The following is a 16,167-nucleotide window of genomic DNA, read 5'->3' as shown; positions in this document are numbered from 1 at the left end:
GTCTGATTTTGTGGGCGGAGCCCCTCTGGGTCCAATTTGGTGGGCGGGACCACTCTGGGTCCAATTTGGTGGGCGGGACCACTCTGGGTCCGATTTGGTGGGCGGGGCCTCTCAGGGTCCGATTTGGTGGGTGGGGCCCCACAGGGTCCGATTTGGTGGGCGGGGCCACTCTGGGTAAGATTTGGAGGCTGGGGTCGCTCAGCCTCCAATTTGGAGGCCGGGGTCGTTGAGCTTCCGATTTGGAGGCCGAGGTCAAAGAGCCTCCGATTTGGAGGCCGGGGTGGCTCAGCCTCCGATTTGGAGGCCGGGGTGGCTCAGCCTCCGATTTGGAGGCCGGGGTGGCTCAGCCTCCGATTTGGAGGCCGGGGTGGCTCAGCCTCCGATTTGGAGGCCGGGGTGGCTCAGCCTCCGATTTGGAGGCCGGGGTGGCTCAGCCTCCGATTTGGAGGCCGGGGTGGCTCAGCCTCCGATTTGGAGGCCGGGGTGGCTCAGCCTCCGATTTGGAGGCCGGGGTGGCTCAGCCTCCGATTTGGAGGCCGGGGTGGCTCAGCCTCCGATTTGGAGGCCGGGGTGGCTCAGCCTCCGATTTGGAGGCCGGGGTGGCTCAGCCTCCGATTTGGAGGCCGGGGTCAAAGAGCCTCCGATTTGGAGGCCGAGGTCAAAGAGCCTCTGATTTGGAGGCCGGGGTCGATGAACTTCCGATTTGGAGGCCGGGGTGGCTCAGCCTCCGATTTGGAGGCCGGGGTGGCTCAGCCTCCGATTTGGAGGCCGGGGTGGCTCAGCCTCCGACTTGGAGGCCGGGGTGGCTCAGCCTCCGACTTGGAGGCCGGGGTGGCTCAGCCTCCGACTTGGAGGCCGGGGTGGCTCAGCCTCCGACTTGGAGGCCGGGGGGGCTCAGCCTCCGACTTGGAGGCCGGGGGGGCTCAGCCTCCGACTTGGAGGCCGGGGTGGCTCAGCCTCCGATTTGGTGTGTCGGCCCTTTAAGAGCTAGTTTGGCTGACTGGGCTTCTTTTAAATCCACTTTGGCGCACACATTCTCTCTCAGGGGCATGTGTCATGTGATGAAGCTAGATTTGCATTTGTGCTGTGGGTTTCGCTTTAAGAGCTGATATTATGTGGCAGAGGCTCTGTGCTGGGGTTCAAGTGAAGTTCGTAGGCGTTGGCATAGTAACTGGGTCTGCCTGCGCATATCAATGAGCTCAACTGTCATTTCAATCGCCTCAGGGCACGTTTTGCCATTTCCTATTGAAAAGCATTGGAGACAGTGCATTCCAATGACGGGAAAAAAAATTTTCAAACGCAAATTGCGCAAAAACTACAAATCCGATCGACACGAAAAATACTTAGCACACCTCTCATGGACGCTGGCTTCGAAACGACACCTCAACGGAGTCTGTGCGTGTAGCGGTTCGGGCCGCATTAATTGCGGAAATCAACTTAATAATAAGAAGAAGAATAAGTTAGCAGCGTTCGGATTACAATATAGTGGTTTTTTCAAACCACTATAATTAGAGAACATGTCATCAGGTTTCCTGCAGCTAAACTATTGACACCAAGTTGTTTTGTCAATTATTCAGCATCTAAATAATCTGTCTCTTGCAACCCTGCATCCCCCCAGACTACCATCGAATATGGTCTCAGAACACCGCTCTCGCTACTGTATATGCAAACGATCATCAAGTAGTCTAATGGACAAAACACTCCCATCCTTAGCTCCTGTCATGAGCCAACTATTAACCCAGCCCCCTGCTGTTGTGGATGGTACCCCTTAGTAGCCCATCAATCAAAGAACACATGCTCACTACTTCCAAATAATAATAATAATAAATTTTATTTCTATAGCGCCAACATATTCTGCAGCACTTTACATTTCAGAGGGGACTTTTACAGACAATAGACATTACAGCATAACAATAGTCACATAGATCATAACAGATACCAAGAGGAATGAGGGCCCTGCTCGCAAGCTTACAATCTAGGAGGAAAAAAGGTAGACACGAAAGGTGGGTGGGTAACAATTGCCCTGATTGTATGGACCAGCCATAATGTTAAGTGTGTAACAGTACAGACACAGAGGGCTGATAGACGCGTAAAGCATATGGGAACATGATGCGGGGAACCTGGTTATGGTAAAAACTTTTGACTGTGCCACACAGGGATAGATTAGGTTAATGTGCTGAGGCGGTAGGCCAGTCTGAATAAATGCGTTTTCAGGGCACGCTTAAAATTGTGGGGATTGGGGACTAATCGTATTGACCTGGGAAGTGCATTCCAAAGAATTGGCGCAGCACGTGTATAGTCTTGGAGACGTGAGTGGGAGGTTCTGATTGAGGATGCTAACCTCAGGTCATCAGCAGATCGGAGGGCGTGGGTAGGGTGGTATACTGAAACAAGGGAGGAGATGTAGGGTGGTGCTGAGCCATGAAGAGCTTTGTGAGTGAGGGTAATAAGTTTGTACTGGATTCTGGAGTGGATGAAAAAAGTGGATCAAAAAGGAGGAACCAGGACCAATGTTAACATAATTTTGGGGATCTCAATCATACACTAAGCACTTAGCTCGTGGATAGGTGATAACTGGTGTTAGTGGGATAACTCTTAAAATATTTTTTTTTAAGCTTTTGTTGTGCGGTGGGTTTGCACTCGCATTCCTAGCACACTGAGGAGAAACCGGAGACTGGGGGCATCTTTCACCTTTCATGTGATTTCTCTGGCCCCGAGGATTATATACTCACTCAATATTGAAATTGCAACATCTAGAAGGGAAAATTCATAGAATTCTAGAAATCACAGGATTGATAGATCTTTTAATGATAAGCAAATTATGAAAAAATGGAAGCCAATAATTTCAAAACATCTTGTTTTATTCAGCATCAAGTATTAGTGTCACAGAAATACACGCACTTAAAGGGAACCTGTCCACCCCCCTGGGCGGTTTTAACTAAAAGAGCCACCTTAAGCAGCTCTAAGGCTGCATTCTGTGAAGGTGGCTCTTCCGTTTCTGACCCCCAGTAACACCGAAATATTAACTTTTATAAGTAGGTACTCATACCTGTAATGAGTCCCATAGGTATGGAGCCTCCCCGCCATCAATCATGTCTCTGTAGCGTCTGGGCACCGCCCTCCCACAGCCGTCAATCATGCCCCTGTGCTGCTGTCTGTGCTCTGCCTCCCATAGCCATCCGTCATGCCCCTGTGCTCCCGTCTATGCCCCACTTCCTTCTTTCTCCTATGCCGGCGCCTGCTCTGTGAAAACAGTTCTCGGGCATGCACAGTGCGAGCTGCCCATGAACTGACATCAGGTGATCACGCCTGCGTGTTGTGGAGGCCCCAGATCCTGTGTGTGTCATGATGTATTCACACTGCGGGGCTGGGAATCTGGGGCCTCCACAACACGCAGGCGTGATCGCCTGATGTCAGTTCACGGGCAGAGCATTGTGCATGCCCGAGAACTGTTTTAACAGAGCAGGCGATGGCATTGGAGACAGAAGGAGGCGGGGAACAGAAGCAGAGCAGGGGCATGATGGACGGTTATGGGAGGCAGGGCACAGATGGCAGAGCAGGGGCATGATGGATGGCTATGGGAGGCGGGGCACAGACGCAGCACAGGGGCATGATGGACGGCTATGGTAGGTGGGGCACAGACGGCAGCACAGGGGCATGATGGACGGCTATGGGAGGACGGTGCCCAGATGCTACAGAGACATGATTTACGGCGGGGAGGCGGCTGCTTCAGGGGGAGACTCCATACCTATGGGACTCATTACAGGTATGAGGACCTATTTATAAAAGTTAATATTTCGGTGTTGCTGGTGGTCAGAAACGGAAGAGCCACCTTCACAGAATGCAGCCTTATTGCTGCTGAAGGTGGCTCTTTTAGTTAAAAACGCCCAGGGCGGTTACAGGTTCCCTTTAAATGCTGTAGCATGCTATCAGTGAGGTTATTAATGGTTGTCTGAGGAATGTTCTGCCATGCTGAATGTACTTGGAATAGCAAATCTTAAAAGTCCACTGCTGGTAGCTCTTTTTTGCAAGTTTGACAACTCTGGTGTGCTCAATGAGAGACAAGTTTAGAGACCTTGCAGACAATGATAGTACATTTAGGCCATGCAGACGGCTCACAGTAGGGCGATTAAGATGTAGCTTGTTGTTCGGCTGATAAACAGCTCCTGGAACACTTTGGAGAAATAATCATACTACTGGTTCCACCATCAAATCGTTGTAATGCTGGATGTACCTGGAATGAAAGCTAGATAGGTCCAGTTCCTGTATATGATGCCACTCGAAAACCATAATCCCGGGAGTAGGACCAGTGTAACCTTCCCTTATTGACAGCATGCCAAGGCATGTAAGAGCATGTATATTTGTAAGTAGCGTTCATACTCCATACCGAATAAATTGAGATGTTTTACAAATGTTGGTTCCATTTTTTTCACCATTTGACTTTCTTTCATTCCATCATTAACTTGTCTATCGATCTTGTTGTTTCCATGTCTTTTTTTTTTTTGTTTGTTTTCTTGGTGGTGAAATTTCAATGTTGAGAAGTGTATATTATCAATCCTTGACTACAATCTGGTTTCATTTAACCAGTTAGCATCTGGCCCCCTCATGAAATTTGTTCCAGCTAAACATCCTGTTTTGTGCTTCAGTCTTAGAAAATACTGATAATGAGGACAACGAGGATGAAGGAGAGAAATTTGATTTTGATAGTGGTGATGATGCTCCAGAAGCTGACCGGCAGCCACTTCAGATGGCCAAGGATGATTTCATTGACCTGGACCTTAAGCTTCCTGATCCTCCAGGTGTGTTTGTTTTTTTTGTAAATTATTTTTGTTATAAAATTTGATATACCGTAAGTTAAGCATTTCCATTTGAAACCGCTTTACTTACTGTTTTAGAGCTATGCTTAGTATGGATGCTGTATCTTGTAGCCTTGTACTGATGTGCAGTGCGACAGCCTCTCCAAATGAATTTACACATAACATGTATTCAAGGCATATGTAGGGAATTTTAATTATAGTTTTAATATAACTGTCTATTTCCATAAATTAGATCAGCTATTAGAAGATGATTGTGATTCCATACTGCAAGATTCGCCAGCTCAAACTGATCTGAATACCGCACCAAAAAAAGTGAACCCTTATTCTGTTATTGATATTACACCCTTTCAAGAGGGAGAATCTACTTCTCAAGATTCTCCGTGTGTGGAAGACCTCTCTAGTCCCCGGGTGCCAAGTGGTTATTCTGTTCCTGTGCCTTGTGGATATGCCGTCCCTTCCAACCTGCCTTTGCTTTTGCCAGCGTACTCCACTCCAGTTATAATCCGTAACATATCTGTTGATGAACAAGGTAAGTTATACCGCCAGGCTGTGAGCATGTTAAAAATGTGTACCAGACTTCTTGTACTTTTGTGTTAAGCTAACTGGACTTACATTTTACTTCTATTTATCTAACTTAAGCTACTTATATACTTATACATAGTCATTACAGTTTTCATAGTCTTTTTTGAATTTTTTTTCTTTCCAAATACTAGCGTTGATCCCATCAGAAGAACGTAAAGCAGCGCGCTCTTCTCCATCTGCAATCCTGCTTTTGGCATATAGACATTCTAGAACAGCAATGTAGCATAGAGATTGATGTAGTAGTTGTGTCCTTGTACATAGTGGCACTTTTTCTATTTTTCCACTGACCCCATTAGTCTTGGTGACAGTTTGTATTAAAAATCTCTAATCATCAATGACCAAGTAATAGTACTAAATGGTGTGTAAATGATTGTGCAAGGAGGAAAGACAATCCACCTTCTAATTCAGGTATCAATAAAAAATGTCCTTTATTATAAATGACTAAAGTATATAAAATACATGATTAGCCATAGATTATAATGTGTAAGGGGCTATTTGGAAAACACCATGTGAGAACCGAACGTGTTTTGAACGTGCACCTTGTTGTTAAACATGGTTTGAAACCAAACCAGTATGGATTGGACCCTAAAGATTGATAGGATCGTTAATTAAGCAACATGCATGGAATATGAATAAACATTTGGACAAGCAAGGGATTCCACAGACCTGACAGCACACACTTTTACAGCAATCTCAATTTCTTAACCGTCACCTAAGCAGTAAGATGTTGTTCTCTGATTTCAGGAATTCATGAGGAGGTATCCAACCCCCACCTGCAGCTTGTGACTGACAGCCATCATATAAGGTATGTAACGCACAGTATGCATACCGTATGTTACCAACGGGAGCTGGGGACCAAAAAAGAGCAAGAGGGTATTATCCGATAGCAACATGTATATTAGTGGGGAGTACTTGCACATCTGATGGGCTTGTGTAGCCCACAACAATTCTCAAAGCTTTGGTAGAACAGCTGCTGCAGAACTACGGGTCATAAACTCAAGAGTTCTGTAAAGGAAAATTAATCAACAAATTCATCTCGAATAACAAGAAACCTAGGACCCCATTAAGTATTGCATACGGTGGTCTAGGAATCCCAAACATAACTGCCCACCACCTTACGACTTTGATAAAACAAAGTCAACATTGGCTATCACCATCTAATTCCCCAGCCTGGTTAGGATTGGAAACCTTTCTTAATAAAAATAAACATCCTAAAGACCCTCTCTCTACTATCTATGCATTCAACAATGCAGCTCTATCCACTACTTGGGAGGAAAATGGTATTTCCCAGCTGGGGGACATTTACGGCGAAAACTTTTTTAAATTTCAGCAACCTAAGAAACAAACACAAAGTTCTGTCGTCTATGTTTCTACAGTTCTTGATCTTAAAAGACCAAGTCATGTCTTAACTCCAGAAGAAACCCAAATTATCATAAGCAACTTTAAATTTAATAAGCAACACTGAACATGGGATCTTCTGGAGCTACAGATATATTTATAACTGGCTTAATCATGACTGGGACATGCCAAAAAACTTGTATATGCATAGATGGTAAAGATGGCTAAATACAACTTTTAGTCGAGAAGAATGGGAAGACGCTCTGTCCTCTATGTATGCTTCTATGCTATCCATGTCACTGCAAGAATCCCATTTCAAAACCATTTCACGTTGGTACTACACACCAGCAGCAAGGTTGGCACATTTTAAACAAGGAGGTTCCCCTGAGTGCTGGAGGAATTGCAGTCTTAAAGACTACCTCCTACACACATAGTGCCATGCGAAAGTATTCTGCCCCCTGGAACTTTTGAACCTTTTCCCACATATCATGCTTCAAACATAAAGATAACAAATTGTACATTTTTTGGTGAAGAATCAACAAGTGGGACACAATTGTGAAGTTGAACGAAATTTATTGATTTTATATTTTTGTGGAATTTCAAAAACTGAAAATTGGGGCGTGCAATATTATTCGGCCCCTTTACTTTCAGTGCAGCAAACTCGCTCCAGAAGTTCATTGTGGATCTCTGAATGATCAAATGTTGTCCTAAATGACTAATGATGATTAATATAATCCACCTGTGTGTAATCAAGTCTCCGTATAAATGCACTTGCTCTGTGATAGTCTCAGGGTTCTGTTTGAAGCTCAGAGAGCATCCTGAAGACCAAGGAACACAACAGGTAGGTCTGTGATACCGTTGTGAAGAACTTTAAAGCCGGATTTGGATACAAAATGATTTCCAAAACTTTAAATATCCCAAGGAGCATTGTGCAAGTGATCATATTGAAATGGAAGGAGTATCATACCACTGCAAATATACCAAGACCTGGCCGTCCCTCTAAACTTTCATCTCAAACAAGGAGAAGACTGATCAGATATGCAGCCAAGAGGTCCATGATCACTCTGGATGAACTGCAGAGATCTACAGCTGAGGTGGGACAGTCTGTCCATAGGAGAACAATCAGTTGTACACTGCACAAATCTGGCCTTTATGGAAGAGTGGCAAGAAGAAAGCCATTTCTCAAAGATATCCATAAAAAGTGTTGTTTAAAGTTTACAACAAGCCACCTGGGAGACACACCAAACATGTGGAAGAAGGTGCTCTGGTCGGATGAAACCAAAATCGAACTTTTTGGCAACAATGCCAAACGATATGTTTGGCGTAAAGGCAACACAGCTCATCACCCTGAACACACCATCCCCTGTCAAACATGCTGGTGGCAGCATCCTCGTTTGGGCCTGCTTTTCTTCAGCAGGGACAGGGAAGATGGTTAAAATTGATGGGAAGATGGATGGAGCAAAATACAGGACCATTCTTGAAGAAAACCTATTGGAGTCTGCAAAAGACCTGAGACTGGGACGGAGATTTGTCTTCCAACAAGATCCCAAACATAAAGCAAAATCTACAATGGAATGGTTCACAAACAAACGTATCCAGGTGTTAGAATGTCCAAGTCCAGACCTGAATCCAATCGAGAATCTGTGGAAAGAGCTCAAAACTGCTGTTCACAAATGATCTTCATCAAACCTCACTGAGCTTGAGCTGTTTGCCAAGGAAGAATGGGCAAGAATTGCAGTCTCTCAATGTACAAAACTGATAGAGACATACCCCAAGCGACTTGCAGCTGTAATCACAGCAAAAGGGGGCGCAACAAAGTATTAAGTTAAAGGGGCCGAATAATATTGCACGCCCCAATTTTCAGTTTTTGACTTTCCACAAAAATTTAAAATAACCAATAAATTTCGTTCAACTCACAGTTGTGTCCCACTTGTTGTTGATTCTTCACCAAAAATTTACATTTGGTATCTTTATGTTTGAAGCATGATATGTGGGAAAAGGTTGAAAAGTTCCAGGGGGCCGAATACTTTCGCAAGGCACTGTATTTTGGTACTGCCTTAAGTTAAAATCCCTTTGGTCTCAAGTATCTGCTCTCATTGATATAATAACAGGTAAATCAACCATTCTGAATCCCCGAATGAGACTGCTTTCTCTTGGCCTTGAAAACTTCAGTTTGGACAAAAAATACATGATCATTCACATTCTGCTTGTGGCCAAAAACAGTATAGCTTTTAAGTGGAAAAACCACAGCTCTCTCTTTTTCTCTGATTTGATAGAAAAAATTTTTCTGCATAGATCATATGAGTTATCATTTGCTCTGGCGAATAATCAACTAGTTAAGTTCTCTAAAAAATTGCCTCACTGGGATAGCATTTACCCTTAATCACTACTACTATGTACCTCAAAGCCTGTTTAGTACTTCTTAAATGACAATGTTATTGTTATAAGTTTTTGATCAGTTACCCTCCTTCCCCCTCTCCCCCTCCCTTCCTCTCCCCTCCATCTATGATCTACCTACATGGATACACGAAATGAAAATATTCAATTCCCCCCCCCCCACACTTTCCCTCTGCGATTTACCCTCAATGGTACACAATGTTATACAATGTTATATGATTGATAAATTTGATAATAAAGACTATTAGAAAAGGAAATGTTCAATCTTGGGTGAAATGGTTGGAGATGTATCCGAACTCAATTGACTAACATAATAGTGTGTACCAAATTAATTCAAAATAAGATATTGGATTGTATGTTTAATGCAAATTTTATTTAGAACCTGCTAGAACTTTGTAGTCTTCTCTTTGCTATTTCCTGTCTCCCCCCCCCCGTCCCCTTTTTTTCCAAAATTATTGGAAAACAGGTGACAGGTTTAGTTTGATGATTATATAAGCTTTTTTCTTTTTAAATAGTTTGTTAGAATATGAGGTATTTTGTTGTATCATTTTTGTGAACACTGTGGTCAAAAATATGTAGTGTTGTTTCTTCATTACAGTGAAGACTTCCAAGCCTTGAAAGAAGAGGATGTACTGGCAAAGTGGGTGTCCGATCCTGCAAATACAGAATGGATGGAGAGTAAATACCACAACTTTTGTTATCTAAACACATTTCTATATCCCTTTAAACTTGCCTTGAAATTCCTTCTCTTCCACCCTTCCTATCTTTTTTGTTGCTTCTGTTTCTTTGATAAGATTCTTTCCATTTTTTTTTAGTATGTTGCCTTGTTCCTTTTCTTCTCTTATTACACATGGCAATAAATTAGAAAGCTGATGGCTTGCTGTGACTGCTCCCCGTGTCAAGGAAGCAAGTTCTCAAGCACCAAGTCAGCACTGTGTGGATGGTATCAGACTCTGTCAGACCATACCATATTGTGTCTTATATTTCTCTTTATTGCAATTTGAAAAGGGGAATGATAATGCCTTTTTTTTTTCTCCAACCATAACCAGTAAGGAGGTCAGATAATGGCGGTTCAAAGTAAATATGTTCTAGACTTATTGCCTGGGGAACACAAGAAATTACTAAATCTGATGTTAGACAGGTAGGGGTGTGATAGGTCTTTTTTAGGCTAAGTTCACAATTTACAGACATCATCCACACTGTCCCACAGGGAGAACATATAAATGCCTGGCAAATGTTGTGTTTTTTGGGATTTGAACTCAAGACCCCGACTCTGCAATGTTACAGTGCTAACCACTGAGCCACCGTGCCAGTGCACATTATAAATAAATGGGAGTCTAACAGATCTCATTCCCAATGTTTTGTTTTATTTTACACTGCAGATTTTTAAATCTACAACATGTCCAGTCTTCTTGTGGTAAATATTAGTGATGAGGAAGTATACTCATTATTCAGGTTTCCAAGAGCATGCTTGGGTGGTCTCCGAGTATTTTGTAGTGCTTGTAGATTTTGTTTTCGTTGCCGCAGCTGCATGATTTGCGGCTGCTAGACAGGCTGAATACATGAGGGTATTCCCTAACAAACAGGTATTCCTCACATGTATTCAGGCTGTCCAGCAGCCGCAAATCATGCATCACTAGTAAATATGTATTTTATTTGCAGATATTTGTCATACATAGACTTAAATTAGAAGAAGAAATGTGCAGATAAAAATGCATATACATTTGAGTGCATTTGCACAGCCTAAACTCAATATAAACACATGTAATCTACACATGACTTTATCAAAGACCAGTTTCACACGTCCTGATATTTCCGGTACCGGAGATATCAGTATCCGTGTGTGTAATACTTGTGGCATACGTGTGGCAACCGTGTGCCACATCAGTACCACACGTACCGGCACCTGTGAAGGCTCTGAAGACCGATCTCGTCATTCTCCCTTGCTCTGCCGGTGATCAGCGCGAGCAGGGGAGAGTTTTGAGAGTTGTATTCAACTGATAACGAGAGCAGGTGGTGGCTGATGGGACTATTACTCCCACCAGTGCTATAAATAAATAGATAAATCGGCGTGGATTCCCCTGTATTTTTGATAACCAGCCAGGCTAAACTGACAACTGCAGGCTGCAACCCTCAGCTGTTAGCTTCAGCAAGGCTGGTTATCAAGAATAGAGGGGTCCCCACGCTGTTTTATGAAATTTAAATAATAATAATAATAATAATAATAATAAAAAAAAAAAAAAATACTTTTGACAACCAACCTTGCTAAAGCAGACAGCTGGGTGCTGTTGTTCTCAGGCTGGTAAGGGGCTGGGATATTGACCCCTATTTGATGTGCCAATTCTGGAGCTTTGCCCGGCTCTTCCCACTTGCCCTGTAGTGTTAGCAAGTGGGGTTCATATTTGTGGGGTTGATGTCATGTTTGTATTGTCTGATGATCTCAAGCCAATGGCTTAGTAATGGAGAGGCATCTATAAGACACCTATCCATACTATAGTTGTATGGTAAATAAAAACACAGCAAGTATATAGTCCTTTATCTAATATATAAAGCTCAAAGTGTGTATGTATGTATGTGTGTATGGGCAGTGTGACGTGCATGGGAGGGGGGTGGTACTGTAATGGAGAGGAGGCATAGATTTCTTCCAGGCACCACACGCCTTGGAGCCTGGAAGAAATAATTAACGTAAAAGATTAAAAGTGCATTTCTCAACATCTACTGTAGACCGCAGCTCTGAGGCATACAGGTAAGACTAGCTGAACCATTCTATCACCTGTATGCCCATCGTACTAGCTTAAAAGCAGCCCAGATTCCCTTTAATGAATTGGAACTCAATTAATTTGGCTGCTTTTTTTTTTCAATGCAACAGTGTTTGTGCTGAAATATACCATATTTTTCACTTTATAAGACAAACCTAGGTTTTAGAGGAGGAAAATAAAAATAAGAAAAGAAAATGTTTGGAGCCAAATAGTTTGCTAAAACATGTAATAATATGGTAATACTGTATACATGAGTTTATTCATGAGTTCATTCTTAAGTATGGTGAGGGTGGTAATCACAGTTTGACTACCATCCCCTCAGCCTTAGGAATGCACCCACGTACTGTGTACATTGATGTATTTGGAAAGATGAGGGAGGTGGTAGTCACATTTACAATAAACACTTTGGCCACTTAAATTACAGTCCCTGGAGTGTTTATACTAAATATGTCTACAACCCCCATCATCCTTCGGAATGCACCCATTGGTAGTGTATATTCTGAAGGATGATGGGGGTTGTACTTATATTGCACCTCCTAGGTTGTCCACTGAGCTCCCCTTCAGGGTCTTTTCTCACCTAATTTACAGCGTAGATCTTTTATTAAGGTCCACAAGATCCTTCATAGCAGGGACACAAATATTGTCTGGGACAGATCACTGATGGTGGATGGAGCTAAACACCAGTTTCCGCCACCAATCAGTATCCAGCCCTGCAGAGTAGTCGACCCTGCCCCCATGCTTCCTGTGACTGCCTGCCCTGCGATTCACAGCCCGCTGTCTGGTTCACATGACCGCTTGCTGCATGCTTGACATGCCTGCCTGCCACAAGCTTCCACTGGGCTGCGGTGAGTCATAGCGCAGTTTGCACTTTCATGTAAATGTGTTTCTTAATGCAGAATATGGCCCTGTCTGCTTTATACAGCTCAGTGAGTTTTTTTTCCCCCTCAATGGGGAAAAAAAGTCTTGTCTTTTAAAGGGAAAAATACAGTAATAGAAGAGAAGGCGGCATAGTTACCGATACCTCTCTGGCCAAAATGTCCTTTTTCTCTTTCGTTATATGACAATGTATATAGTATACTAGATGGTGGCCCGTTTCTAACGCATCGGGTATTCTAGAATATGTATGTAGTTTATTTTATTTAAAGGGAATCTGTCAGCCCATTTTTGCCCCATAAGCTGGGGCCACCGCCATCAGGGGCTTATCTACAATGTGTAATGCTGCAGATAAGCCCGCGATGAAACCTAAAAAATAAGAAAAACACGTTAGATTATACTCACGGGGGGGCGGGTGCGGTGGGTGTCGTGGTCCGGTCCGGCACCTCCCATCTTCATACGATGATGTCGTCCTCCTCCTTGCTTCTCCCTCGGCTTCTGCGCACGTGTACTTTATCTGCCCTGTTGAGGACAGAGTAAAGTACTGCAGTGAGCAGGCGCTGGGAAAGGTCAGAGAGGTCCCGGTGCCTGTGCACTGCAGTACTCTGCTCTGCCCTCAAAAGGGCCGATAAAGTATGTGTGCGCAGGAGCCGAGGGAGAAGCAAGGAGGAGGACATCATCGTATAAAGATGGGAGGCGCCAGATGGGATGGCGACACCCATCGGACCGGACCGAACGCCTGGGTGAGTATAATCCAACTCTTTTTTTCTTATCTTTCAGGTTTCATCGGGGGCTTATGTACAGCATTACAGAATAGTATAGATATGCCCCTGATGGCGGTGGCTGTAGCTGATAGGCCAAAATTGGGGTGACAGATCCCCTTTAAATTGCGCGTCAATATCGCTGATTGCGGCAAATCCATGTGGCAGGAGATGACGCCGTGCGCGACCAATCAGCGATGCGGGATTTCCGTTACAGACAGACAGAATTAGATGATTTTATAGTAGATGTACAATTATGATATTATGCACAATTTATAGTATCTATGTTATTACTTTTTATCATCGCTGAAGTATCTGGCCCTTTGTCTAAGTGTTTATGTTTTGCCTTATGTTTTTTCTAGATCCTGATGAAGTTATTTATGATGATGTTCCGAGGGAAAACTCTGATTCCGCTACAGGTATTAATTGTGTGATCAATCTTGAAATCGATTTAGAAAATTGTTTTTTTGTTTTTTTTTAAAATGATACTAGTCATGAAAATATTAGACACCTAAACAATTTTGTTTAAACCGATTCGACATTATCAAAGAGCTTTCGATTTGAGGAGTGTACTTCTTCCACATTCTGTCACTGACCAACCAAAAGCAGGCAGCAACACCCCACAGTAGCTTAGAACAGGTTTTCATTGTGAGACAATTACTGACAGTCTGTCTGCGTCCCTCACTGCAGTGTGATGACAAGTGCTGGAGCACGGCAGACCTGAGTGTGATTAACGGGCTGACGGCTTTCAGCTCCAGCAGTAGGAGGAGGGTCAGTGCTTCAGAAGTGGAATCTCATTTTAAACATTTCTAGTAGCTCTTCTCTTAAAATCCAATGAGCTTTATGGTTAAACCAAATACTCAATAGCATTCCCAAAGCAAATGTAGTGCTGTCATCTCTGCTGTACTGCCCCCTCCAGTAGGGGAGATGAAAGCTCTTAATCACACTTACTGTATGTCTGCTATGCTCCAGCACATGTAATCACTCTGAAGTAAGGAGAGCAGACTGTCGTTATGTCTTAATCAGAGCCTGTTCTAAGCTACTGTGGGGTGTTTTCTTTTCCCCGTATGTATGCAGAAGCATGTTTCTAATTGTCCGAGTTGGTAGCACTAGGAGAGGAGAGTGTTTATAATGGGACTCCCCTCTGCAGTACTGCCGTCCCCCCACACTGGCTGTCAGAAATGAAAGCAGAGATCGCTTAGCTAATCGCACTCGGCTCTGCTATGCCTCAGCACTTGTCATCAATCGGCAGTGAAGAAAGCAGACTTTGTCTATACATGTCTCACGTAATCTGGTCTAAGCTTTTGTGGGGGGCGTGTTTTTATTTATCCACTGTGTTTCTGCCTGCTTATGATTTGATAGAAAGAGAAGTACATGCCCCCAATGGAATCTCTGTGAGAATACCCACTAGGACTTAAAAAAAATAAAACTGTTTAGTTGCCAAATACTTTGATTGCTCATGACTCAATAACAGAAAGGCACAATAAAAAAGTGTATATTACAATCACTTTATGTTTATCTTGATGTTGATTTATCTTAAAAGGGATATATCATAAGGGTTTTTCTATTTAAACTGAGAGCAGCATGATGTAGGGACACAAAGCCTGATTCCAGGTATGTGTCACTTGTTCAGCAGCTTGCACTAGTGTCAGTACAGTCAGTATTTTATCAACAGGAGATTATCACTGCCAGACTAGGCGTCTAGTACAAACCAGACCAGCTAATCTGTGTAACCCCAGCCCAACGCTTATTGACAGCTTGCTGACAATGCACTGTGTACACAAGAACCTGCTAATCAGTGGTGTGGGCGGAGTAATACACAGCTCGGCTTTCTGACCACTGCCACATCTACAACACAGAAATGGGGATACTATCAAAAGTACACCAAATAGCCCAGTAAGTGATACATAACAGGAATCAAGTTATCTGCCCCCATATCATTGACACTCTCAGAATCCGTAGCCAATACCTGCTGACAGATCCTCTTGAATAGATTTATCTTTTTGGGAGTATTCCTACTTCAGGCTTGAGATATGTCAAAAATGCTTGTGTGATAAGTGCGAGCACCCACTCTACCTACATGGGAATCACTGTACTGGAGATGGCTGCAGTAACCAGAGGTCATACAGTGGGTACAGAAAGTATTCAGACCCCTTTTAAATTTTTCACTCTTTGTTTCATTGCAGCCGTTTGGTAAATTCAAAAAAGTTCATTTTTTTTCTCATTAATGTACACTCTGCACCCCATCTTGACTGAAAAAACCCAGAAATGTAGAAAAATGTAAGGGGGTCTGAATACTTTCTGTACCCACTGTACCTGCATCTCCCATACATTATGGCATGTGGATATACTATAAATATCTAACATTAGAATACACTTTTAAATTACAAGTTAGCATTTAGATCAACCATTTTCTTCTGTAAAGTAAAATGTTCTATTTTTTAGATCCTGAGGAGATGATTTATGATGATGTGGAGAATGAAGAGGAGGCTGGGAACAGCTCTTTGGATTATGGATGGAGTTCCAGTGAATTTGAAAGCTATGAAGAGCAGAGTGACTCAGAATCAAAGCATGGCATCCCAAACTCTTTCCTCCGAGGAGGCAACAAGAGACATGTACGTGTGTTAGATTTGATCAGTC

The 16,167-nt window shown here is 43.2% G+C and overlaps 1 protein-coding gene across 4 annotated transcripts in view; it reads left to right on the top strand.

Moving 5' to 3' along the window:
- Positions 1 to 16,167, top strand: part of ARHGEF10 (Rho guanine nucleotide exchange factor 10) — a 291,292-nt gene that overhangs the window by 74,893 nt on the left and 200,232 nt on the right. For all 4 annotated transcript variants that reach the window (XM_073589190.1, XM_073589191.1, XM_073589188.1 and 1 more), the window contains exons 3-8: positions 4,647 to 4,799; positions 5,050 to 5,346; positions 6,144 to 6,204; positions 9,733 to 9,812; positions 13,890 to 13,946; positions 15,973 to 16,142. In XM_073589190.1, the coding sequence (XP_073445291.1) occupies positions 4,647 to 4,799; positions 5,050 to 5,346; positions 6,144 to 6,204; positions 9,733 to 9,812; positions 13,890 to 13,946; positions 15,973 to 16,142 (818 nt within the window). The remainder of the gene's footprint in view (positions 1 to 4,646; positions 4,800 to 5,049; positions 5,347 to 6,143; positions 6,205 to 9,732; positions 9,813 to 13,889; positions 13,947 to 15,972; positions 16,143 to 16,167) is intronic.

Source organism: Dendrobates tinctorius, unplaced genomic scaffold (genome assembly GCF_039654945.1).
Source record: "Dendrobates tinctorius isolate UK_male_01 unplaced genomic scaffold, ASM3965494v1 ptg000107l, whole genome shotgun sequence".
In the NCBI taxonomy this organism is placed as follows: domain Eukaryota; kingdom Metazoa; phylum Chordata; class Amphibia; order Anura; family Dendrobatidae; genus Dendrobates; species Dendrobates tinctorius.
Note: the sequence above shows the minus strand (reverse complement) of the source record. Positions and strands in the feature narration are given on the sequence as shown.